General features: G+C 40.5%; 4 protein-coding genes across 4 annotated transcripts in view; 1 reads left to right on the forward strand and 3 right to left on the reverse strand.

Annotated features, from left to right (window-relative positions):
- kcnh2b (potassium voltage-gated channel, subfamily H (eag-related), member 2b) overlaps window positions 1-7,335 on the reverse strand; it is a 245,359-nt gene extending 238,024 nt beyond the window's left edge. Inside the window, exon 1 of the mRNA XM_085286176.1 lies at window positions 6,472-7,335. Coding sequence (XP_085142302.1) covers window positions 6,472-6,547 — 76 coding nt within the window. The 5' untranslated portion in view covers window positions 6,548-7,335. The remainder of the gene's footprint in view (window positions 1-6,471) is intronic.
- Window positions 7,336-10,087: 2,752 nt separating this feature from the next.
- Window positions 10,088-12,652, forward strand: LOC146566627 (uncharacterized). The gene is made up of 3 exons (XM_085285889.1): window positions 10,088-10,442; window positions 10,631-10,693; window positions 11,045-12,652. Exons 1-3 carry the CDS (start codon window positions 10,341-10,343, stop codon window positions 12,155-12,157), a joined length of 1,278 nt encoding a protein of 425 aa, XP_085142015.1. The 5' UTR covers window positions 10,088-10,340; the 3' UTR covers window positions 12,158-12,652.
- A 51-nt stretch (window positions 12,653-12,703) lies between these two features.
- On the reverse strand, window positions 12,704-19,130 carry LOC146566628 (uncharacterized). Its single transcript, XM_085286178.1, has 11 exons — window positions 18,992-19,130; window positions 18,741-18,803; window positions 16,478-16,903; window positions 16,214-16,274; window positions 15,533-15,656; window positions 15,219-15,314; window positions 14,699-14,991; window positions 14,184-14,407; window positions 13,683-13,898; window positions 13,379-13,568; window positions 12,704-13,126 (listed from the first exon to the last, which is right to left on the reverse strand). The coding sequence occupies exons 1-11, from the start codon at window positions 19,091-19,093 to the stop codon at window positions 12,819-12,821; spliced, it is 2,103 nt and encodes a 700-aa protein (XP_085142304.1). The 5' UTR covers window positions 19,094-19,130; the 3' UTR covers window positions 12,704-12,818.
- Window positions 19,131-20,497: 1,367 nt separating this feature from the next.
- The window catches only part of sspo (SCO-spondin), a 103,467-nt gene continuing 97,370 nt past the window's right edge, over window positions 20,498-26,594 (reverse strand). Inside the window, exons 116-117 of the mRNA XM_085287850.1 lie at window positions 25,910-26,060; window positions 20,498-20,914 (exon numbers count right to left, since the gene is read on the reverse strand). Of these exons, the coding sequence (XP_085143976.1) occupies window positions 20,892-20,914; window positions 25,910-26,060 (174 nt within the window). The 3' untranslated portion in view covers window positions 20,498-20,891. The remainder of the gene's footprint in view (window positions 20,915-25,909; window positions 26,061-26,594) is intronic.

The raw sequence follows: 26,594 nt of genomic DNA on the forward strand, positions 1-26,594 counted from the left end.
AGCAACGACTGTGCTTCCTCTAACGGTCAGGCTCCAAAGGTGAGTCAGGCCAACGAGACCCCCGTTAAACCTACCAGAACTCAAATGTTTGTGTTTCAAATGTAATCACAGGGTTGGATTGTGTTAACTTTTAAAGGTAAGGGAGTGGACACCTGGAAAGTGATAACTGCCTGCTAGAGTCTAATTATCAGTAACTACAGTGGGATGCAAACGTTTGGGCAACCTTGCTAATAGTCATTGTTGATGCACCTGCCTGATTGTGTTTAAACAATTATCGCACACTTTCTGTAAATCCAATAAACTTCATTTCACTTCTCAATTATCACTGTGTGAGTCTCCTGTATGATATATTTAACTGACATTTTTATTGCAACAATCCCACTGTGTGCATGAATACAACAGGTACATCTGACTTTTCAGGCAGTAGAACATTTAAACTGGTATATCAGCCTGATCGAGTGTTATTCATGCAATGACAGCGAGCTATCTGATGCCTTCTCAAACAGGAAATGGTTAATATTCTCTTAGGAGACTTCAGAATATGCCTGACATTACATTCATTACATTAATATGCAAAAATATTTGTTATTTCTATGCATGTAACATCTGACTGTGTGTGCATGTAGTGTGAGAACACGTCCCTCAGCACAGTAGTGAGGCTCACTGATTGCATAGCAATGACACAGAGGAGCGCAATGTATCAAGATACACACAGACTACATGTCAGCACAACATCGTCCTCCTGCATCCATACGTCTGATTCAGTTGTCTGTGTCTAAAGGTCACCAAAGGTAACTTCAGCCCAACCAGGTCGCCTAAAACTAAAAAGCAGAGCCAATTATCTGTCAGCTCTGGCCCAGCGTTCAACACTGACCGCAGTGTGTGAAGGATGTAGACTGTAAAGCTACCTGGAGCTGCTTAATATAACAGTGCACTTGTGCCTTTTCGAGCAGTCTGTGTGTGTGTACATGACAGTGGGTGGGAGTGCGGGTGGAGGAAACGGGGAGGTGGGGTTTCTATGGCAATGAAGTGTTTGTGCTTCAGCTGCAGAACGGCAACATCCTCCCTGGAGGACAGCGACTTTAAGAGTTGTAATCTGGCAAAGTCTTCTCTGAGGAGCAGCAAACACACAACACCACGTGAGCCTAAAGGTTGCTGCGACCTCCCGACGTGTAGAAAAGGAGGCCCTGTCTGTGGGCGGATCACGGGACATGCAGAGCGAGGGACGTGCACAGAGGATCAGGGTACAGTAAGGAGAGAAGGTTGATAACGGTGCATGTACATGAGTTACGTGAGCTGGAAACCTTGACGGCTAAAAATGTCCTCGTGTGTTTGAGCATCGTTTCCCGTTGACTTATCCTGTTATTGCCTTTAATTACATTTAATGTTTCATCTAAATAGCGGTGTTCAGAATAAACAGAAAACCAGGATCAGTAAACATATTGTAGCCCATGAATTATACATTCTCTGTCAAGGCCACTTGGAAATGAGCACGTTTTCAAACAAACTACAGAAACACAAGGTTGGGAAACATTTCGAGTCCTGTAACACTGAATATATGAAGTAATGACTATAGAATACATATGAAACTGTAGCTTTTATTTCACCTTTTTACAATAAATGTCTGGGTGTACTAGTACACTGTCCTCATTATTTGAACTTTAGCCGTGTGTAGACCCACAGTGTCGTATCATACATGACAGAATTTAATGTTTCCATTTCTTACTAATAAGTAACTTTTATCATTTATCTGGGTCATTCTCAGCAGTGATCGTTACCCAGTGCTAAATTAGTAAGTAAGAAACAAAAAAGTGTTAAAAAGTATAGAAATAATGAAAGTATTTGATATTTGAATTTCCACCATAAGTTTGATGGTGCAACATTTACTTCTGTCTGCTGCATTTTGTCACTTTTATACTCCATATATAAGCGTGTGTGTGTGTGTGTGTGTGTGTGTGCGTGCGTGTGCGTGCGTGTGTGTGTGTGCGTGCGTGCGTGTGTGTGCGTGCGTGCGTGTGCGTGTGTGTGTGTGCGTGTGCGTGCGTGCGTGTGTGTGTGTGCGTGCGTGCGTGTGCGTGCGTGCGTGTGTGTGTGTGTGCGTGCGTGCATGAAGTGTTCATGTGAATATTTCCACCTGGAAATCTCATTTTTCTGATTATTCTGACATCGTGTGGATTATCTGTCGTTGTGTTGCAGCAGACTCTGACAGGTGTAAGCTCTGGTACCTTGTGGAATACTTCTGAACAACATAGTTCTACCTCACAATCACAGTAATCAGCACTTTCTAACGTTATAAAAACGTGCCTGACACTGGTGTCTAATGAGCCTTCTCACCTGATACATCTATAGCTCAAAATGACCTTTGAGCAGCTCGCATGTCTTCCGAGTGGCCTGACAGGCCCTACCTTTGCTGAAGCACACGCCTCCTTTTCCTTAACGATCCTATTTAGACCTATCAGATGTTTGGGGGGCAGGGACAATCAAAAACACCTGGAAAGAGGTGGTCGTAGGATGTTTGGGAGAAATGTTTTCAGAGTAATGGTGAAAGAAACAAACAAAATTAAAAGTCTGTTGACATGTTTCTGTGTCTAGTGTAGATTATAGCACACGCTTCGATCTAAGGCCGCGAGAGCTGCTTGATCACCTTGTTCTCACACAGTATTTCAGGTGGTAAAGTTTGCTCCTTAATCATCTCCTCCATGCTCAGCATCAGGCTTTGTGATATCAGCACATTATTGTAGAAGCCACCCCACCTCAAACAGAAAAACTCTCCGCTCTGCTTCTTGTAGCATGACGGCTGCTTCACCCTCACTGTGCTCCACATGAGGAAGCTTTCTTCACTTACTGTATATCTGAGCAAAAAGAAGCAGCCGGATATTAAATGCTGATCAAATGAAGCCTCTTACAAAGAAAAAGCAAAGATCTTTACTTTGGATTAATTTCAGCTCTCAGTGCCTTTTCCTTCAACCAGTTTAGGGCTTTCTTCACAGATCTTGGTGTCCATTTACACTCCTCCTCTGTGCCTCCCTGTTCATTGCCCACATCCGCCGGGCACTATGACAACAGCACCAGCAGCAGGCAGGGTTACCCCAGCCATAAGCCTTCAGCAGTCATAGAAAACGACCCTGGGGAGGCGTTCAGATAGCACCGATGTGAACTTCTTTGCCCTTCTCTCATAAACACGGGAAGCTTCCTGCCACACACTGAACCAAATGCAAATCCTCAGGAAAGAGACATTTAAGATATGAACACAGTGGAGTGAGTCAGCAGCGTTCCAGCGAACAGCTGAATATGTTCACCTTTGCAGAGTCATCCACGCTTATCAGCATGGAAAACTAAGCAGAGCAGGATTAATGTCAATTACCCAACTCCAACGTCAATTATTCAACTCGACTGCACATGTGTGGAGTTTCTTCTCAGCACCTCCGTGTGAGGAAAGAGTGTTTTTATGTGAAAACCTTATTTCATTTTCAGCTGCTGTCGTGACTGTTAGGAGTGCAGAGTCACATCGCTGGCTTTTCCACAGCAGGCCTGTAAACTACCCAAGAGCAAGGTGCATGGTAGAAGGCAGGCAGCTTGTTTTCTGTGTTTAGACAGGGGGTCCCGAGCAAAGACTTTAATTCAGCCAACATCTGAATGTTTATCTTCTCCGCCCTGGAGAAACTGACATTTTAAAGAGGCATTTTAATCCCTTGCGTCAATATAGCCTTCACCAGCCTGGAAAATGAATGGCAATGACACACATCCACTCTTTCTTCCTCTGTACGCCACAGCCTCATCTTCATCTGCCCCGAGGTGCAGAGAACGTGCTGCTCACGGCTGCAGAGGCACGTCTGAAGTCTGGTCACACGCTCGTGGTTGGGAACAGGGGCGGAGCGGGGGGGTGGCTTACGGGGCTTAAGCCCGGGTTGTTTTGTCAGAAGCCCGGGGTATTTTGGAGTGTAATTTTTTCATAGTTAGATGCCTGGCTGACAACTGTATAAAACAAAAAGTACACACAATATTCGAAGCACATAGTGCACACTGTGGGAATTTACGACTGTGCGTGAATCCCCCCCTGATATTGGTATGATCCAAGCTCAGGCACTAAGCGACTGAGCGAGGGGGCGGGGCAGCTGCTGCCCGTGAGTGCGCTGTTGGAGAGACGGAGCCAGCCATACTAAGGAGAGCTTAAGTTTGACCAGGTACCAAAGCAAATCATTCGTACCGTACAAATAATGTAAATATGACGGTGCATCACGAAATATTGATATCAAACTGATCACTTGACCAATATTACGTTACTCGCTCTTCAAGTGAATCAACAAATGGCAAAATGAAAAGCCGAACAAATGCTATTTTTTTTAGAGAGTCTTAGCTTACGTGTGTTTATTTCATATTTTCAGTTCTTACCCTCCCCGACTAAATCGGTTTCAGTTATGTACTGAAACATAAGAATGGACATTCGAGGGTTCTTTCAAAGAAAAAACTCAGGTAAATGTTATTTTATATATTATGCTTTGTATGTTGTTCAGTATATTTCTATGCAAATCAAGAGGGATTTCAGTACACAGCAGGATATTCACATTTGTAACCAGATATTTACATACACTTTAGGGAGAAAACATAAAACATTTTTACTGTACAACATCAATTTAGAGTAAACTTTTGTTTTAGATAAATATTGAAATATATTTTGAATTAGTTAAATTTCAGAATAAAGAGAGACAGAGCTATTTTTATCACTTTCATCAAATTTAGGGGTACATATACACTAAATTTATTGTTAATTAATAAGAAAACTCCAGACGATTCCATTCTGAGCTGAAGAAGCTTCTGATAGGTTAGTAGAGTCCATGTGAGTAAACAGGTGGCACAGCTGTGGATGCATATAAGGCAAAACACAGAGCCTGTTTCTGTGACATGGGAAAATCAAGAGATGTCAACCAAAACACCAGGAAAAGAACTGTGGAGCTCCATAAGTGTGGCTCAGTTTGAATACAATTTGGTGCCATTTGCAATTAAGAAATACAGATAGTTTCTCTCTTTACTCTTAAAGTTAACAAATATGTTTTTATATTTATCAATCTAAAAAAATAAACATTTAGTCTGATTTGATGTTACAATTAAAAAAGTGTTTTTATCTGAAGAGTAAATATCTGGTTTCAACTGTATATTTGATGATTGTCAGCACAAAGAGGGAGAGAGAGAAGAGGAGAGAGGAGAACGAGGACAGAACAGAGATGAACAAGAGCAGGTGAGACACACATGTTAGTCAAATGGTTGTTTACCAAAAGTATCACCGTATCATAGGTACTCATGTATCTCGTACCTAGTGTTTCTTTTTAGGTTTGTTATTTTTCAAATTCTGTATTCATTAAGTTCTGCAGGCTTGTTTGCACAACAAGGCTAAATAATTATATAAACTTTTCTCAATCTAAATAGTGGACTTTGGTAGAATTAAAAAATAAGTGTAGTGCAGGTCTATGATGATTTTTAGTGCTATCATCTAGTTCTGATTCTGGTTCTGTCTTGGTTAAGTCCTCAGTAGTCCTGATTTTGAACTGTTGTAGTCCTGTTTTAATTCTGGATCAGTTCTGGGTCTGGTTGAATTGGGGTTTAGTCCTCGTGTCTTGATACAGCCCTGACCTTGTTCTGCCTTGCTGCTTAATTAAAAAACTAGTTTAAGGTGTCCTGCACATGTGATATATATTTTTCCCTATATGAAGTCATTCTTTTTTGAACAGAGCCTATTAATCTTTCAGTCATTTCTACACCCCCCCCCCAAAAAAAAAAAAAAAATCCCACATGCATACTATTTGGGCTAAGCCCCGGGTGTTTCAAATGTCTGGCTCCGCCTCTGGTTGGGAACAACATGCATGATTTGCATCAAAGATAAAAGTGCCACAGGGAGGTGGGGACGGGTGGAGACAGCTTTGAATTTCATGCCCACGGGCTCTTATGCAAAATCCATCGGTTCAGATATATTGTTTGTTTTTGAAGCTTGCTGGAGATCGATTAATGTGAAACAGCGATTTGGAAGGCAAACGAAACTCAGAATGGTTTCAGCGATTACTGAGTATAAACACTGAGGACGAACCTGATTCCATGAAAGCAAGTGTACTAAAGGATGCAGATACTAACCTTTAACAAGAGGCTCCAAGTAAACTCAGGAGCGCATCAATCTACACAAGCTGCTGCTGCCGTGAAACGTTTGGCATCCGTAAAGTTTCGCTCGATTTCTGATTGGTTTCATTTATCACAGAGTTCCGACCCTTGTGACGTGTCACGGCCATTAAGCATGCAGGGGACACCATAATTGAGGCTAATTCTGGAAAACAACGTGTCACCTCAACGTCTACATCATTAGGATGCTATTTCTAACAGCTCCCGAGTCAGCAAATCAATCACTACCGCCGGGCCTCGATGAAAGCAAAGCAGGCTGTGGACGCTTGGATAAACAATCTGAAGGAGGAAAATCTAGATTCTTACTTTGACTGTCAAATTTCCTGATGATGGTATCCAGGAAGGTGTTCTGCGGAGCCACATGGCCCCTCCGGACTGGCATCTTCGCTGCAGTGGCCCCTGGACTGCGAAAGACTTTGCGGGACTTTGAATAATATCACAGCGAGAGCGCAGTTCTCCAATCTCCGCAGCCGGGCGCACGACGCTCACGGCGCTCCCGGCATGGACGCTACAGCGCCAGGCTCAATCCGGGGGCCAAAGTTTTCCCAAGTTTGGCCGCAGAGAAAGTGAAATCTCTTTCCACGAGAAAGTGAGGAAGAGGAGAGTTCTGGAAAAGGAGGCGCGCTGTAGGATCTGAGCCGTTTTTTGCCCTCCAGTTTCCAGCCTGAGAGGCGCGAGCGTGTCTGCTTGTGTCCCCCGAGGGGAGGGCCGCCTGTCAGGTGATGTTCCTCCTGCTCTCACACTCGCTGGAGCGCGGGGGACCACTCATCCTGCACTACAACCCGCTCCCGTGAAGCGAGCTTTCCGACGAACCTCTGTGGAGCCATGGCTCTGGCGCTGAGCTGCGCGTCTTTATTCTTCTCTTATTCCACCTCCTCCTCTTCGCCACCTGAAGCTCAGCGCGTTTCACTGGGGAGGAAATGAAGAACACCGGATTGGTTGCATGAAAACAGCAGAGCTCAAGAACAGCAGCTTGAAGCGTCCTAGATCAGTGTTTTTTTTAGGAGGTGTTCACTGTATCTCTCTCCTCCATCTCGCTGTGCGCTCTGCCAGATGACTTCAGCTCCACTGGCTTCTAACTGCGTCTCTTTTTAACCCTTTGCGCATCAGGAGCGAGATAGCCAACCTTTGATGGGTGGAGGAGAAGGAGCGCGCTCTCGGCCATCCCTGCTCTCCTCACCCCAGAAAAAAACTGCCTATTACACCTCCAAGAGCTTTGCAGTTTGGGGGTTTTGGTCGCTGAAAACGTGGCCCAGATATCATTAAAGAGCACTGCAACTGATTTAAATGCCTCAAAACAAGATCATTTGTCACAAAGATGATCTTGTAATGAATGTGTGGTGCAGGTGATGGTGGATACGAGCTCTGAAAGGCTGCCGTTGTTAACAGGTGTTCGGCTTTGTGCTGCATTACCTGTCCTCAGCAGCTATGGGAGGGATTCAGTTTACATCCACGCCCTTCTGCCCGCTCCTGTGCTGCTTGTCTCTGTGTAACAAAAGACTCCATCCATACCTCACAAAGGAACATTCACCTGCGCGAAAGTGAAGCGTGTCTCTCTGCCTGAGCTGATCCTGAATCAGCGAGTTTGCCGTGGATAACGAAAGGCCGTTTAAAACGCGTTGCTGGTGCTTCTTTATTGTGCTTCAGGGAGGGTCGGATGGGGATTCACCACTCAGCCTGCTCAGCTACGTCACAAGGGTTCCCCCCTTCTGTCAACCTGGGGATGATGCCTTCATGGAGCGTCGGGTATTGCGGATCTAGCGGATGGATTGAAACCCAGTCCTGCTCTTCCGCTCTATTTTAGCATTACATGTAATATCTTTAAATATATGAATGTTCTCCAAACATTAAGAATGCGTAACGTGTCATTAATTTAGACTGTTAGCTAAAAAGGACTAAATTGTATGTCGGAAATGAAACCACATACTGTCATGGTACACAACAGTACAATCTAATTACACAAAATGATGATGATTATTATTGTTATTATTATGTTGTCACAAGTTAATTATTTAACTGACAAGCTCGTTTTCTTGTGATAAACGGTTGGTAGTATATATATATTGTCATTGTGGGGGAAATGAAACAGAAATGCTGATTATGTCCCAAAGACCAGATCGGATGAAATTCTCGTCTTTTTGTATTAAAATGCAGCCGCGTGTGCGCTGCTGTCAAAGCCACTGGGAGCAAGAGTAGTTTGTGAGCTGCTGGGGACACTAACGAGGTGAAATTACGATGACCTTGTTTGAAGCATCGCTTCAATTTAGCTGTGAGGTATTAATTTTCCGACCGGCATTGAAGGCATCAGCAGACAAAGCGTTTTCCTGAATCCCTTGAAGTCCATTGGAACCGGACTGCAGCCGGTTCACCTGTGATGGCTCCGACTGAGGAAAACGTCCTTGTTTTCAGCAGCGCCAAGCAAAGGCCTGAAGCCCTCTGCTGCTCCGTGGAAGCATTTATCAAAAATGTGCTGCACAGCTCCATAAGGCGTCCTCCCCCCTTTTTCCTCAGCATCATATTTTTAATGATTAGTCACACGTGATAAATTGCAGCCCTGCAGCTGGACGAAGACTATCGATCAAAACGTGAGTCTTTGGCATGAATTAAAAATGCAGCGGTTACTGCTCTTATTACTTCCAGCAGTATTTACTGAAGCAGCTGAAAGCCAGAGGAGGCGTGCTGGTCAGCCTTCCCCTCAAAACTCCCTTATTTAGTCAAGAAAAGAGAGGACGAGGAGAGGAAGAAAGGAGGGGACCGAGGAGGCAAGAAGGGGATGATGAGAGAGGAAAATCAATATGTAACTAAAGTTCATTGATGAATTTATGTGTGCGCACCTTACATTATATTGGATAAACGACTGAACTAAATAAAGAGAACAAGCTCCGGGCGTCACTTTGACACATCCATTAAAAGCTACATCTCCTTACAGCCGTGGCTAAACAGCTCCGCAGTAAATGAAACTGTCAGCAGAAACCGTGTTTTTCACACTGCCAGTTGTGTTAGACGTAGAAGCTGCAGAAGGTTTTATGAAGTAACCAAGAGAAACGCAGAGAGATGGATGATGGGTTTTAAATCATGTATAATCTTACTGTCTTTGCATTCCCCATAATATGGGGCGCCGTTTGTAAACTGAAACATGCCGAAATTAACAGCAACATTTTTCCACATTTAGCTCTAAATCTTACAAAAACATGTTTTTTCGAGTCATTTTTTACAACATTTAGTAAAATATTTGTAACTTTTCATATTTAAAACAGGATTTTAAATGTTAAATCTAAATGCTAAATGTTAAATCTAAATGTTAAATGTTAAATCTAAATGCTAAATGTTAAATGTAAATATTATATTTAAATATAAATGTTAAATGTAAATATTATATTTAAATGTAAATGTTAAATGTTAAATGTAAATATTATATATAAATCTAAATGTTAAATGTTAAATCTAAATATTATATATAAATCTAAATGCTAAATGTTAAATGTAAATATTATATTTAAATATAAATGTTAAATGTAAATATTATATTTAAATGTAAATGTTAAATGTTAAATGTAAATATTATATATAAATCTAAATGTTAAATGTTAAATCTAAATATTATATATAAATCTAAATGTTAAATGTTAAATCTAAATGTTATATATAAATCTAAATGTTAAATGTTAAATCTAAATATTATATATAAATCTAAATGTTAAATGTTAAATCTAAATGTTATATATAAATCTAAATGTTAAATGTTAAATCTAAATATTATATATAAATCTAAATGTTAAATGTTAAATCTAAATATTATATATAAATCTAAATGTTAAATGTTAAATCTAAATATTATATATAAATCTAAATGTTAAATGTTAAATCTAAATGTTATATATAAATCTAAATGTTAAATGTTAAATCTAAATGTTATATATAAATCTAAATGTTAAATGTTAAATCTAAATGTTATATATAAATCTAAATGTTAAATGTTAAATCTAAATGTTACGGGAAACTAAATATTTAGCTAATATGCAAATTTATTGTACGGGTCAACGGAAATACCAAAATAAAAGCTTCAAGAAAACCTCCCGCGCTAAAGTGTGCCGGTCGCGGTCAGGTTCTGTGTTTGCGCTCCTCTTACGGTCACTTTTGACTGCCATGAGCTGCTTCGACTATTCCCTACCAGCATGTCCAGCGATTTAGCTGAAAACATTGGAAGAGCCGTTTTGTCGGCCATCCAACGATTCAGCGGTAATGCACCCTCGACCTCACAAACGCCGCAGCACTTGGTAAGTTTATTGTATAGCATTTTGGACGGGTTGATATCAGTGTTAGCAAAACTAGCAAAGCTAAATTACTTAGCTAGTCCTTAATTATTTCATTTGGTAGGCAGCAGACAGAGATCGAACATCATACAACTCTATTTATTTATTTGGTAGGTAGGTAACAGTCGTTCTTGATGTAAATGTTTCCTTAGGAATCCAGCAATGCACCTGGACCAAGTAGACCTGCCGTCTCCACTGGGATACCATACTGCTCGGTAGGCCTTCTTACACATATCATTTAGCTGACTGATTTTTGTTTTTTCTTTGGTGTAATATGTGACCTTAAATTAAATCCTGTCAAAGTAATGATTCTGATTCTACATACATTTCATCTTCTTAGGGGTCCATCACTAGCAGTGTCACATCACCACCAACAACATTCACAAGTTTTACGTCATATTTTATTACTGTTTTTGCTGTGAAGTGTCTTTTGATTGCTCACTTTCATATTTTAAAACTATTGATAAAATATTACTCTAGCTAATCTGTCACAGTACAATTGCCTCAAATTACCCATCTTTTGTTATAGAATTGTGCTCATTGAGATTTTCTGTGCCGTGTTCTAGGATGGTTACCAAGGAAGGCTTCAGATTTCCAAAGAGGAATTGGAAAATGTTCTTTCCCTGAAAACATCTTTTACTGAAGCTGCATCTATCCTTTCCATCTCCAGGCCCACTCTGTATAAGTTACTGCAAGACTATAATATCTCAGAGTCAAAATTCAATGTAATCAGTGACCATGAGTTAGATCAGATAGTGTCCCAAATAAAAACTGAACATCCAAATGTTGGAGAAGTGATGCTGATGGGTCATCTGCGTTCCAAAAACATAGTGGTTCAAAGATGGCGCGTAAGAAAGTCACTGCGGAGGGTGGACTCGGCTGGTGTTCTATCCAGGAGAAGAACTGCAGTTGCTCGGCGAGTATATTCTGTGCCTCATCCAAATTTCATATGGCACATAGATGGAAATCACAAACTGATTCGCTGGAAGTTTGTTGTTCATGGTGCAATAGATGGATACAGCAGGATGTTGATGTTTCTTCAGTGCTCCAGCAATAATCGAGCTGAGACTGTGAAAGCCCTCTTTACTGCAGCTGTTGGACAATTTGGCAGACCCCTGCATATCAGGACTGATCACGGAGGAGAGAATGCTCAGATTTGGGAGGACATGCGAGCAAGCAGGGGTGAAAGCTCTGTCTTAATGGGAAGTTCTGTGCACAACCAGAGGATTGAGCGTTTCAACCACAACAACAACAACAACTGTAGCCGCATTTATGCACCTATATTTTATGAATTGGAATCACTTGGTATCCTAGACTTAGAAAATGCAACAGACCTATTTTGCCTTCATTATGTGTTTCTACCACGAATCAACCGCACTTTGAAGGAATTCAAAGCTGGATATAACAATCACTCTGTTTCCACTGAAGGTAATAGAACTCCCATCCAGCTTTTTGCCTGCGGAACTCATGTGTCTCATCGTCACAACCCAGAACTTTCTACAGCAGAGGTCTCCATACCCTCCTTGTCAAACTCTGAAAGTAGGTTTGTCCCATTAAATGACAGCGATTTACAAGAGCTATATACAAGCATTCACCCTTTTGAAGAAGACAACAATAATGGTAAAACATTGTTTCAACGAACACAGCAGTATATTTTTAACAAACTTGTAAATGTGTGACCTCAACCACAGGATACCAGTGATGTTCTAAAGAGTGATGACACTTAGTATTCTTAAATGCTGTACAGCAAATGCAGTTTTTGTACTACTGCAGAAGCCCCTCCCCTCTAGCAGTGATGCCTCCTGCCACATAAGGACTCAGAGTTAATGACTGACAGTGACTCATAGGCTATTCAGAAGGCTACAACCACTTTTAGTTTATGGGTAAAACCAGTTATTCAGATTGAAGTAAAGATCAAATTCACTGTAATACAGTATAACAGTGAAAATTATCGACACGGAACAGTCAGTCTTTAAATCAATTCACAAGATTATCTACAGTATTGTTTTAATCATTGTAAAGTTGCAATAGTCTTAATAAATGTTGCTGTTAGATGTCTAAGTAATCCTGGCTTGTTCTACAAAGCATGTTTAGTATACTCTGTGCATAAACTGTTTTGAAGTGTCCTTGTTTAAAAAAAGAAAAAGCTTAATAAAATTATTAATTGTATTACACCAGTGACTTTATTGATTTGTTTGTTTGTTTGTTGTTGAACATTAAATGCAGTCAGAATTTATTTCAACTATCTTGTATGAAGCAAAGTTACTTGAAACTACAATTAATGAACAGGATTAGAGTTAACAAACCCACCATTTTAATTTCACTTTTTTTGGAACATGTTTAGATGGTGCTGAATAAAGCTCCATTCATGAGTGCTACTAAGAAGCAGTAATGAAAAGCATCATCATCAGCCATTGTTGTTTCATTCACAAAAAGCTGAAGCTCATTTGCACATGTGTGTGCAATCGGGAGATGTTTGCTTTCATCGTGAATGAATGTTATTTTAGGAGCTGGTTGAAAACCTATGGCTGGAACCTTGCTGCTCCCGGTGGCAAAAGCCAAGATGTGACCAGGCCTCAAAGCCTTCACAAATGCCTCTTCATCCTTGGTAAGAGTCCTTTCTCCAAGTGAGTCTCTCAGCTCTTCATCTAAAAACAAAGAAAAACCACCGTTAACCTGGGGACACTAAAATAGTTAAAGCTTGAGCTAACAACTAAATGATGGCTAATGTTTTTATAAAAAATACAGAGGTTCTGTCTTTGCCTTGCTTGTCAGTTGTAAGCTATCATACATCTTTATTCCTGTTTTGTGTGCGCGCATGTGACATAAAAAGACAAAGTTTTACTTTAGTGTCCCGAATTGTTTCATGGCCAGACTACATTATGTGAATTTCTGCTTACTTTCGACACACTGGAGAAATTCCAGAAATTTGACCACCATCAGCTCCTCTCTAACTCTTCTGTTGCTCCCAAGGACAGAATAGCTTGGCCTGAGAACCCCAGCAATTAAACTGGCTGTCAGATCTTTGTCCTCCCCCGATAGGTCAAGCAGAACACGCAAACTGGGGTTCTCTCTCAGGAGTGATAAAATCTAGACAGAAAAGTTTAAATAATGGTTAAATTCCAGTTTTAAATATAAAAAGTAGCTCACTCTAAATGATTATAAAATAATGACCAATTGATACAGAAAAAATATAACTCTCACTCCATAGTAGGACAAGCCATCAGTTAGTTGATCGAAACAGCTTTGCCGTTGCAGAACTGCGAGGTATAGAGCTGCGAGGTATAGAGCTGCATTTTTCACAAACAGATCTTTATTGGCCATGGTGACTGTGAGTGGAAGACCTTCAACTTGATATCGCCATGAGTCGCAGCAGCTGACTGCTTCCTCCAAATCATGTTGAGTTGTTGCATTTACAACCTAAATATTTAAGAAAAACACTTTAAATGTTTGTTTTTTACCAGTGTACACAAATACTGCAGATGGTTCATTTTAATTGGACTCGAAACGTTTTTGTTTTGGTTTATTTGGCTGTATTTCACCAATATTTTTTTTTTTTAACAAAAAGGAAACAAATTGAAAATATAATACATGGAATTGCCTCTAATAACCAAAAGTGTATTTATTATATATTATAAAAGAAGACCAGAAGACTTGTGAATATAGGAAATATTACAATATTCTTGTTATAATATTGCAATTCACCTTTTTCAGATTCTCTCTTAACTCAGGGTCACCTATATCATCCGGTGTTAGGTGTACTTGAAGAATGTCTCCTGACACAATGTAGTCTACTACATGTGGAGAGAGAAAGGCAGGTGCTTCTCCACCTTGCACTATTATCGTGGACAACATCCTGCCAATGGTTCGATATACTCCATTTTGCAAGTGTAGGATGTTAAATTTCAGTGTGCATCCATTTGGTGTAGCTGAAAAATAACACACAAAAAAGTATATTCTGTACAGACCCCAGACTGATATCTTGAGATTGACAGACAAAAATGTATTACTTTTTTTTTTTTTACTGTTTCAGACACACAGAACATAACAGATTTATTATCTGTAGTCATTTATTAACTTGTTAATGTTCTGTCAAACAATGTTCAGATCAGGTGGTTGTTGCGTTTGTAACATTATAAAAACGAGTGTCGTCAACAAGCCTTTAGGCCTTGAGTAAGTAAGTAAGTTAGTTAGTTAGTTTGACTGTGAAATCCTATTACCTTCAAAAGCACCACTGTCCTGAAAGATGGCCTTCACCAGTAAACGGAAAAACTCCCGCCTTGGCCCCCCAAGGTCAGCAGCATCTTCCTCTGTATCATGTTCATCGCTTGCAAATGTGACATAAAGCATCTCACAGCTTTCTGCAAACTTGGGTCTCTTGAACTGACGCAAAGCAGTCGACCACACATTGGCTCGACTGATATGGAGTTGTCTTGTTCCTGGTGTAATGACTTTCTCACTATGAGCTCTAAGAAGACCTTCAATTTCTTCTTTGCTGAGCTTCTTAAAAGACCTATATAAAAAAGGGACAATGACAAACAGATCTTGGGGAAAAATGGAAATTTGCTGTACATTTGACTCAAGTGCACAGAGTTACAACAGATAATTATGTTGTGATAGTCCATATTAAATTAGTCAGAAATGAGCAATTACCTTTGTAATTGTGTAACTGCAAAAAAATGATGCAAGTAAAGATGCAAATAAAATATTCAATTATCAAAGGTTACTTTCAAATCTTACCTTGAAATATGAACTTCACTCTGTCTATCAGACTCTTCTAGGAGGCTACGCTGAATTGCCTCTTCAAGAGCTTCATCTTCCTCCAGAAAAATAGGGCTAAGTAGATAAGAGATATTAGAAATCATAAAACATGTCAGCCTTGAAGAATTTCTCACACTACATCATTAAAAAAAAAATATATTAAATGTAAATCCTAAAGTTGCAGTCATTCAGCAAAAAAAACCCAAACATGCAAATTGGAAACTTGCATCAAAACAATATCCTAAACAACATCTAAAATGAAGGATTTCTTTAACCCCTAGACAACAGCTTACACAAATTCTGCCACATTATATGGAAACATCTGCTGTCCCTCATTTTCACTCTCTTGAATGCAGCTCTCTGTTTCCTGATGCTTGGCCTCACTTTCACCTGGTGTTGTAGACAACGCATGATGCACTGAACAAAGGAAAGAAGGTCAGCATGACTTGCTTCATAATGTTAACAGCCTTTATATATCCTTATATTAGTTTAAGTGAAAGTTGGGCACATATTCCTCCTTGGCTGTAATCACCTGTGATAATTCGTAAACATTAAAATGGTAAATGGCCTGTATTTGTATAGCACTTTTACTAGTCCCCCCTAAGGACCCCAAAGCGCTTTACACACCCAGTCATCCACCCATTCACACACTGGTGAAGGCAAGCTACAGTTGTAGCCACAGAGGCGAGGCTGCCATATCGCGCCATCGGCCCTTCTGGCCAACACCAGTAGGCGGTAGGTGAAGTGTCTTGCCCAAGGACACAACGACCGAGACTGTCCGAGCCGGGGCTCGAACCGGCAACCTTCCGATTACAAGGCAAACTCCCAACTCTTGAGCCAAGATCGCCCCAATCGGACAAATTAACGATGCTCTCATCAAACAAACCCCCCAGGAATTATTACGCACTGCAGTAACAAAATCTAACTGGTCATCGAGCTTAGAACCTCACTAGGTTTTCATTCACATCACATACCTCGTCTTCTCCGGCAGACTGGACTTTCAAAGTCACTGTCAGACAGCTCTTCTGGTTCCTCCTGAGGGAAAAGAAAGCATGTTCTACATAAAATCAAATACAGTTGCACCAAATCACTGGTAACACAGAGGCACATGGCTGCACTAAAAACTGTTTACACCTGCTGAAACTGCATTAATTAATACAATTAATAAAATTATGTTAAGGGAACAGACTCACTTTTTAGACAATAAATATTTCTGCACTGCAATATAAAATGTTTACCTGTGCAGGTTTTTGTATCCCTGCCATTATATAGAGGCAGGTGGTGGAACAAATCGAGCCAACTTCTTGGCCACCCCAAAGAAAACTGCTAAAAACATTTGGTTTCATTAGTCGTTTACATCCTCTAATTGTACTCAAATACTCAAAAGGGAATGTCTGGCCAGTTGACAGTGCAAATGTTCTTCTGAAGATTGCTGCTATTTCTTCTCTAAGTTGTGCTTCAGACCAGTCAGATGTAAAGGAGATCTTCCCAATAAGGCCATCTTGTGCTAGTTTTGCTCGTGAATCTCCTCTCGGTATGAGAAACGTTGATGCTGAAGACAAGGGCAAGCACACAACATCTTTTGTATAGTGTTTGCAGGTCTTGTTTTTTCTCACAAAATGTGAGCGCGTAGCATGAGCTTGAGGAACTGATGGAAGAGGAACCTGAAATGAATTCAAACACAGATACAGATAGACACCTATGCATTACAATACATCCGTAAGGTTTCTGTTATCTGTTCATTAAAAACAAACAAACAAACTGTAGACTCAGACCATCTTACTATTGTCTACCCATTACACAGAAAACTGAACCTTTTGTATCTTGTAGATTAGCATTTGGTGATTGTTGGTCAAGTTGGTGATTCAGTTCCCAGGTGCTCTAATCTAGAGCTCCCAATGAGTTTATCCGACTATGACTGTGTGCGAATGTTGGACAGAAAAAGTGCTTGTATTAATCTGTGCATGTGAATGGGTAAATGAGATCTGTTGTATAAAGTGCTTTGAGCACTCAATTAGAGTAGAAAAGGCCTGCAGTTAGGTCAGTGTGTATTTGGACCCTAACAAGTTTTATTTTGTTGCCCGTTTACTGAAACATATTCCAATCAAAATTATATCATGGACATGATGTGCAGACTAAGCTTTAATTTAGGGTATCCATATTAAAATGATGATGTCATTACCAATTAAGCAGATAAAAGGCCTGGAATTGATTTGAGACGTAGTGTTTGCATTTTGAAAATTTTACTGTGAACAGACAACATGCGGTCAAAGAGAACATAACAGAAAAAAGAAAATTAAGAAATTAATACAGCCACTACAGTGACCATCAAAACGATGAAAAATATTGACGTAAAATTTATTTTGCGACACCACAGAACAAATGATAGCGTATAATATGAAATGATAGATGTTTTCATATCGTCATATCGAACAGCCCTAATACAGAGGGTTCACTGCAAGGTGCAAGCCACTCATAAGCCTCAAGAATAGAAAGGCTAGAATGGACTTAACAAAAAAAAAAAAAAAACATCTAGTAAAAGCCAGCTAAATTTTGGAAAAACATTCTTTGGACAGATAAAACCAAGATCAACCTCTACCAGAATGATGGCAAGAAAAAAGTATGGAGAAGGGTGGAACGACTCATGATCCAAAGCATACCACATCATCTGTAAAACATGGCAGAGGCAGTGTGATGGTTTGGGCGTGCATGGCTGCCAGTGGCACTGGTAGTGTTTACTGAATATGTGACACGGGACTGAAGCAGCTGAATGTGTTCAGAGACATACTTGTCTGCTTAAGTCCAGCTAAAAGTAGTCACATTGATTGGGCAGCATTTAATAATAAAGATGGAAGATGACCCAAAACATACAGTCCAAGCACCCCATGACTTTAATAAAGTAAAGAAATAGAATATTCTTGAATGGCCAAGTCAGTCACTGGATTTTAACCCAAGTGAGCATACATTTCAGTTGTTGAAGACTAAATTTAGGACAGAAAGGCCCACAAACAAACAGCAACTGAAAGCCAATGCAGTAAAGGCCTGGCAGAGCCTTAGTAAGGAGGAATGCCAGCATCTGGTGGTGTCCATGACTTCAAGACTTCAGGCTGTCATTGCCAACAAAGGGTTTTGAATAAAGTAATAGAAATTATCATTTTATTTTCAGTTATTTAATTTGTCTAATTACTTTAGAGCCTCTGAAATGATAGGATTGTGTTTACAAATTAATTTTTCCCTCTCACATTTTTATGCATTCATTTAGTCCAACCCACTGAATTAAAACTTAAAGTCTGCACTTCAACTGCATTGGAGTAGTTTCATTTTTAATTCATTCTGGTAATGTACAGAAGCAACATTAGAAAATGTGTCTGTATCCAACTACTTATGAACCTGACTGTATATCAAAACCAGTCAGCTAAGATAAGATAACATACCTTTATTAGTCCCACAAGGGGAAATTTCATGATAAATAAATTAAATGATATGTGTAAGAAGGCCTACCGAGCAGTATGGTATCCCAGTGGAGACGGCAGGTCTACTTGGTCCAGGTGCATTGCTGGATTCCTAAGGAAACATTTACATCAAGAACGACTGTTACCTACCTACCAAATAAATAAATAGAGTTGTATGATGTTCGATCTCTGTCTGCTGCCTACCAAATGAAATAATTGAGGACTAGCTAAGTAATTTAGCTTTGCTAGTTTTGCTAACACTGCTATCAACCCGTCCAAAATGCTATACAATAAACTTACCAAGTGCTGCGGCGTTTGTGAGGTCGAGGGTGCATTACCGCTGAATCGTTGGATGGCCGACAAAACGGCTCTTCCAATGTTTTCAGCTAAATCGCTGGACATGCTGGTAGGGAATAGTCGAAGCAGCTCATGGCAGTCAAAAGTGACCGTGAGAGGAGCGCAAACACAGAACCTGACCGCAACCGGCACACTTTAGCGCGGGAGGTTTTCTTGAAGCTTTTATTTTGGTATTTCCGTTGACCCGTACAATAAATTTGCATATTAGCTAAATATTTAGTTTCCCGTAACATTTAGATTTAACATTTAGATTTATATATAACATTTAGATTTAACATTTAACATTTAGATTTATATATAATATTTAGATTTAACATTTAACATTTAGATTTATATATAACATTTAGATTTAACATTTAACATTTAGATTTATATATAACATTTAGATTTAACATTTAACATTTAGATTTATATATAACATTTAGATTTAACATTTAACATTTAGATTTATATATAATATTTAGATTTAACATTTAACATTTAGATTTATATATAACATTTAGATTTAACATTTAACATTTAGATTTATATATAATATTTACATTTAACATTTAACATTTAGATTTAAATATAATATTTACATTTAACATTTAACATTTACATTTAAATATAATATTTACATTTAACATTTAGCATTTAGATTTAACATTTAACATTTAGATTTAACATTTAGCATTTAGATTTAACATTTAAAATCCTGTTTTAAATATGAAAAGTTACAAATATTTTACTAAATGTTGTAAAAAATGACTCGAAAAAACATGTTTTTGTAAGATTTAGAGCTAAATGTGGAAAAATGTTGCTGTTAATTTCGGCATGTTTCAGTTTACAAACGGCGCCCCATACCATAAAAGACCCGGTGACACAGGAGACGAGCTCATCTGTGGGGAAATGAGCACATTATTTTAAAAAGGACTTGAACGCTAAATCTAACGAAAGCTTGCGTTACAGCCAGGAGGCTGTCAGGACAGCAATGCTCTTTGATGCAAACCGAAGGAAAAGGGAAACGAACAGCAGCATGTTTGTGGCGTACACAGCTCGTTTGCTGCAGATATTTATCTGGAAGCTTCTGCGATTGTACTTACATCCTTTAGATGTTAAGTTTACTGAAGTGTGCAAGTAAAGCTGCTTAATTCTCTGGATTAGAACATTGTGATTACTCTCAGTGTATTAAACTACTACTACTATTATTATTATTATTATTAATAAAAAGCACATCAGCATAATTTGAATGTATGAAGGAAATCTGTCGGTGATCTCAGCCCTGAAATTGATCATAAATCAATCTTATAATCTTTTATCTTATAAACTTTTAATGGCACTTTTATTAATGTGGTGCTTTCCACGTCCCACAAAGGAACGAAGCATGTGCTGCTGCAACACTGCTTAAAACAGAAAAGGATTCCTCAAAGACAGACAGCTGACCTGCTGTCCATTTATTGACCAGCCCGTCAGCACTGCACTGTAAACATGGGAATATAACCCAGACTAGTAGCTGTTCAGTTCAGTAGCTGCTACGTATACATACACAAACATACACAAGAAACATGTTTTAATGCAGTAGAACTTGTCTCATAGGATCTTTAATCTATAAATACACAGTAGAATGTACAGGCTGCAGAATATGTAAGAAATATACGATCAGCAGTAAGATCCAGTCATTTGGTGACTGAGCACTACAGAGCACTGTGTTTATCAGCAGGGACTTTTTCCACTCATCCATCCGTCCACCCAGAATCCTCCATCTATCACCCAGCTGGCTTTTAGCGAGGTGCTCCTTGGTGCTTTGGACTTCACACTGTTCTCTCTGCGGTGCGTTCGCAGACGCGTCCAACAGACTCGCTCAGCGTCGGGACAGATCGCCTCCTGCGGAGAAAGGAAACAGTGAGCCGGTGTCGCATCTTCACCGCTACTCCGTCAAAGAACTGAACACGTTCAGCAAACAGAAAACTGCTTCCTGTACAGGATGACAGATTGAGACCCAGTGTGTGCAAAGACTTCTGGCTCAATTCTGAAATGAGCCTGATGAAACTGAACTCTATTAAAACAGGTGCAATGTAGATGCAGATGTGTAGAAATGATGTTATATGGATTCATAGGCGCGCGTCTGTGCGTGTGCGTTATCAAAGATTGATCGCACCAACGGCCAAAGCCATCAGATGTAATGTCCACGGAGGAGCAGCACTGGGGGTGGGGTTCTACGTCGTATGCGGCTCCATCCAATTAACTGAGGCGATCAGCCATGCTGATGAATGGATTACAGCATAATTGCTTCAGAGGTGGGACCCTTCATTAAATCATTTATGACGGGCAAAGGTGAGCATATGTTTGTGTGTGTAAATCTGCAGGAATGCTCGTGTCAGTGACCACACGCTTGTGGTTCAGCCTGGTGGTAATAAAAACAACTGTGACATGAAGGCTGAGTCTTTGAATTGGATATGTTCTTCCCATTTCCAGCCCTGTACTTTCATTCTTGGACTTTTGCTTTCTGATTGGCTGCTTGCTGCAAACAGAAGGTTAGAGCAGCACTTTCACTTTGGCTCTGTTTCTGTTTCATTCCACAGCAGTGCATGCTCCTCACTGAACAAGAGTGAGGTGGTTTCTTAAAATGTACAATGTGCACACACACAGTGAGAGAGAAATAACAGCAGACCCGTCTAATAAGTGTTTTCATGTAAATAATAGTTTGTTTTGTGTTTTTTCCACAGACAAACACATTTTTCTACGCCACAGATTTAACACACAAGTATAAATGCTCTCTCAGATGAACTACCAAACACAACACATTGCACCGTTTCATTATTTATTTACCAAAAGCTGAGCCAAAAAACAAAGTCCACCCTCTCTAAAGCCTTCAAGAGGGTTAGAAGCAGCCAAGAGATCGAATGCACAGTCAGGTGAAAACATCAACAACTGTTGCTGCCCATCAATCTGGGAAGGGTTCAAGCCCATTTCCAAACAGTTTGAAGTCTTATTCTACAGTGTGAAAGACTATCCAGAAGTGGACGTCCCAGCAAATTCACTCCAAGGTCTCAGCGTGCAATGCTCAGAGGAACTGCAGCAAACACAAGAGTTCATCCCGGCAAGAGTTAGCATGCTCAGCTTTAAAATTCACCACATTATAAAAAAAGGCTGAACAAGTACGACTTTTTTTGGAAGGAAAAAATAAGATGAAGGAATACAACAACGTCCTTTGGACAGACAACACCAAAGCAGAGATGTTTGACCATAAACCAGCATATCAGCACAAACAGCCCTAATCAGCTGCCAAGTGTAGCGATGATTTGGAGTTACAGCCATAGGTCCTGGGTTTCTAGCAGCCTAGCAGCAACACCTCTGTATACCAAAGTATTCTAGAGAACATGAAGCCATCAGCCTGACACCTGAAGTGTGACTGAAACTGGGTCCTACAACAAGACAAAGGTCCCAAGCACAGCTGCAAGTGTTCAACAGAACGGCTAAAAAAGAACAGGATCGAGGCGCTGCAACGGCCCAGTCACAGTCCAGACCTCAGCCTAATTGAAATGCTGTAGCGGGACCACAGGAGAAGTTTCTATAAATAAATGCATGCCTGCAAAGCTCAGTGAGCTGAAGCATGTAAGGAACAGTGGGCCAATGATGTGAGAGGCTGATAAACAAACAGCAAATGATTACAACAAAGTATTATTGCTGAAGGTGTTCTACAAGCTACTGAATCACGAGATCACCTCCCCTGCCCCGTAAGCTGGAGAGGAAAACATGGACGACTGACAGCTGTTCTGCTTTCAGAGCGATCGTCCCGATGCAGCCTTCTGCCTTGTTTTAATATTAGATACCAAGTCTGATGCTGAGAGGAGGCTAAAGGACAAATGGACACAGACGGTCGTCACAGAGAAACTGCAGCCCGGCTGATAACCTGAAGCCACAGACGGACGTCACTGTTGTTGAAGACACTGATCATTAAGACACCAAGAATCAAACTACAGGATTATTAAAGTTTCCACTGTGGGTGTGCCAAGTAACAAAATCTGTTATGTCATTCATGGAGGTAACACCTGCTCTCCACGTTAACAGGTTTCCACACCACTGATGATAGCAAAAGTGACATCACTGATAGAGGGTGTGTCCCAAACTCGCCATGAGCCTAACGCTCCACCTAACGACGAGTCTGATCCAGAAACGCAGGGGAGCTGCTTCAACTGTGACATCTTCACAGGCACACAGTCTTTACTTTTCAAAGCTGCCTTGAGTTTGATTACAGAACAAGAACTCCTCAAGGACAAACGTGAAACTCTTAGTTGCATTCAAAGTAAATTATTTGCACGGAGCAGTAACTGCTGCTAGTTTCTGACATGCAGTAAGTTTGGTTGTAGACTTCAGACTGTTTAGATTCATCCAAGTCTGTTCGAATGAGTCCAATAAATATTTACAGACAGAAATCATCTCTGTGGCAGCGGGTGTGCTTTTAGCTCAGCTGTAGGGGGAGAGGTGGAGCTGAGCTCAGATAGCAGTGCCAGGTGGAGTTGATTGGCACAGCAGCCACTCTCCCGCCACAGAGGAGACCCCGCCCCCCCGCCCCGCCCAGCACGCTACTCAATCATTCAAATTTAGTTCTTATTCGACTCTGATCAACAAATTTGTCGTGAATTGTGTCACTAAGATGAGTGATACGTTTAAGGCGTTCCTCAACCCTTATGCCATAGCAAAGGCCATATCGCCATGACAACCATGCTGGTCATTTATATGCTCAATTCTCTGGCAGTCATGAGATCCTAGTTCATAGCTTTCATTTCAAGTTTCTTTGCAGGATGAAGTCAGAGCGGAGAGGACGATGTTTTCTCGTAGTGACCCAGCTCAGCCTGATATTCTACCTGTTTCTTTCTCAGGCCTGGTTAAATTAGTCGACCTGATGAAACAACATTTTATTACCTGCATCTTTTTAAAAATAGCTTTTCCTTTTTGGCACATTTTTAAGGACATATGACATCACAGCTATGCAGATGACATTCAGTTATAGATCTCCTCTAAGCCCTGCGTTGTTTTAAGCTGCAGGTCTTTTAAAACCTGGAAGGCTGAACACCTTGTTTAACTTCATGAGGAGGAAAGAGACGTCCTCCTTTGTACCCCTGATAGATTTCTGTGAACTCCTGGTCCCCATATTTCTGAACCTTGGGGCAGCTTTTGACTCACTTTGGATGATCAGGTTAAATCTCTGTTTCGATCTTGCTCTTTTATTCACTTAAGACACCAGGCCAACCTGAGCTCTGTTGTGTCCTGCTGTGAATTAGAAGCTTATTTCATCTCTTCTCAAAATAACCTCCTTCAAACAAAGTGTTCAAAATGCAACTGCAAAGTACTCGTGTCTCACTCACTTTAAGATTCTGGTTGTGACTGTTGGAGCAGCAGCAAACGTGTCCATGCAAACACCCCTGCAGGTTCCTGAGGTCTAACGATCAGGTTGTGTGCTTCACACAAGGCTGAGAACTAAAGGAGACAGAGCTACTGGCCCTCCAGCTGTGTCTTCATTAGTTGTTCTTTGTAAGTTGATATCTTGAACTGTATAAATAGAAATGTACTTATATGAAAAACTTGCTTTAACCTTTTAGGAGCTGCAGCCGTCTTCATACATGCTCCCATATTTTCAAAGGCTCAAAAGTAATTGCACAATTAACTGCCAAGCAGTTCCAAGTGAGGCCTGATCTCTCCTCACTCTGTGACAAATTAGGCAGAGAGACCTGTTAGTGACTCTCGTGGCTGTATATAAGCAATAGGTCTAACCTAAACCTATTTCCTCATTACATCATGGCAAATTAAGTAGATGAAAGGTCAGCAGCTGCTTCCAGGATTGAGTTTGCATTTGGTGGCTGTGCTTGGGAGCTCACCATTACACTGAAAGCAACAACCCAGGTCTAATCAGAGAGATCGGAACATTTGGTACATTTTTATAAAGCAGGAATGCAGCAGTCAGCTCTGCAACACCCAAATTCCTGGAAGATCACAAAAGACAACTGAATTCTTCCCTTCATAATATCTATCCAAGAAGATGCATCATTGCTACAGTGTTCTGTCAAGACGCAACTTCATGAATGAAGTACAGACGCAAAACGCTGATAACGCCCGAGGACAGAAAGACCGGATAAGACTTTCCTAGAAAACATCGAAGAAAGCCTGCCAAGTTCTGGAAGTTTCTTTTAGGAATATGAACTTGTAGCAGAGAAGAGTCTGTCAAACACAGTGGAGTGTTATCACAGCCAGTGGAAGTGGGTCAAGGGTGTTTATTCATGACTAGGTGTTGGTAGAAGTAGCAGGAGGAATTCTGAAGTATCGACAGCTTTACTTTCTGCTCACAGCGAATCAAAGGCTGTGAAACTGGTAGGACAGAGCCTGGCAGTAAAGACACAGCAAAGCAACGGCTCCTGAAGGTAAAGACATTTTCTCGGACGGCCACAACAGCCTTTAGTGGGCAGAAAGAGCCACAAAGACACAGCAACTAACAGTGGATCCAGTGAAGAAGAAAGTCCATCGGCTTTACGGTTCAAGCACTACATGCCTGTAAAAGAGTTTCATTTAAGAATGAACAACAAGGGAAATTTAATAAATCTTAAATGTAAGGAATATTTTTCAAAAATCTCTTGAAATAAAGCTGAAAGTCTGTCATTTATTAAATCTTGATTGCTTCCACTGGTTGGTGGTGTTTACAGGAGACATCTGAAAATGACTGCATGACTGTCCTGATGTGTATAAGCCTGGATGATTGGATGAAACTCTGACTTGTGGAGGCCGGTGTGCACTCGTGCCTGTATGAAAAGTTTTGCATATATTTAAATCTCACACTGATATGAGAAATGGACATGCAAATCCATCAGCCCCATTACGCCTCACCTTGGCAGCTAGTGCACTCGCAGCTGTGTATGACTGGCAGGACAACCGGCTCGCTCTCTCCACTCTCACACTGCAGGCTGAGGAAGCGCACCGGGGTGTTCGGGTCCAGGCGGTAGCTGCAGCACTCACACACCGACTGGAGATACGGCTCCTACGTGGAGAGAGTAAAAAGAAGAGAGAGGGTAACTAAATGTTGGGGGCAGAAAGAGAAATAAGAGCCAAGAGGGTGACTTGGATACGATGAGGGCAAACTGAAATCAGAGCAGGGGACGGTTTTATGAGGAGATCAGGGAAATAATAGGAAGTAGAAAGTGAAACAATCAGAAAAGAAAGTTTAAATGAGGGGAAAGAGTAGGACAGATAAGGAAGGGCAGATGCCTCCCTCTATTCTATGTGATGGAAGATTACAGTGTAAGAACTACAGCATATTAAGGACAAAAAATGAACGAATGCCTTTAAATGTTGGTGCATAAATAAGAGTAGCAAAGAAAAGCAAACCCAGTTAAACGTATGACCCGTGTGCTGAGGTGAGTCTCTTTCTGCTTCACTTCCTGTGAGCCCACAGACAGACGCACTAACATTTGACTTTGCTGCTGTCATTCAGTCCTCATCGCTCCATCAATAAAGGTGAGCTGTTGTGACGGCGATGAAAAGCCCAAATCTTGGCCCTACCATGACCGTGTGT

Source organism: Mchenga conophoros, linkage group LG9 (genome assembly GCF_057382185.1).
Source record: "Mchenga conophoros isolate Kocher_MC1m ecotype Shallow Benthic linkage group LG9, M_conophoros_male_GT1.1, whole genome shotgun sequence".
Classification (NCBI taxonomy): Eukaryota; Metazoa; Chordata; class Actinopteri; order Cichliformes; family Cichlidae; genus Mchenga; species Mchenga conophoros.

What these genes read in the sequence shown, in the direction of transcription:
- LOC146566628 (XM_085286178.1), bottom strand. Translation starts at nt 19,093, where the DNA reads ATGTCCAGCGATTTAGCTGAAAACATTGGAAGAGCCGTTTTGTCGGCC. An exon ending in CACAAACGCCGCAGCACTTG is followed by an intron (nt 18,804 to 18,991) that starts GTAAGTTTATTG and finishes ATGTTTCCTTAG; the next exon opens with GAATCCAGCAATGCACCTGG. An exon ending in GGACAGTGGTGCTTTTGAAG is followed by an intron (nt 14,408 to 14,698) that starts GTAATAGGATTT and finishes GTTATTTTTCAG; the next exon opens with CTACACCAAATGGATGCACA.
- LOC146566627 (XM_085285889.1), top strand. Translation starts at nt 10,341, where the DNA reads ATGTCCAGCGATTTAGCTGAAAACATTGGAAGAGCCGTTTTGTCGGCC. An exon ending in CACAAACGCCGCAGCACTTG is followed by an intron (nt 10,443 to 10,630) that starts GTAAGTTTATTG and finishes ATGTTTCCTTAG; the next exon opens with GAATCCAGCAATGCACCTGG. An exon ending in CTGGGATACCATACTGCTCG is followed by an intron (nt 10,694 to 11,044) that starts GTAGGCCTTCTT and finishes GCCGTGTTCTAG; the next exon opens with GATGGTTACCAAGGAAGGCT.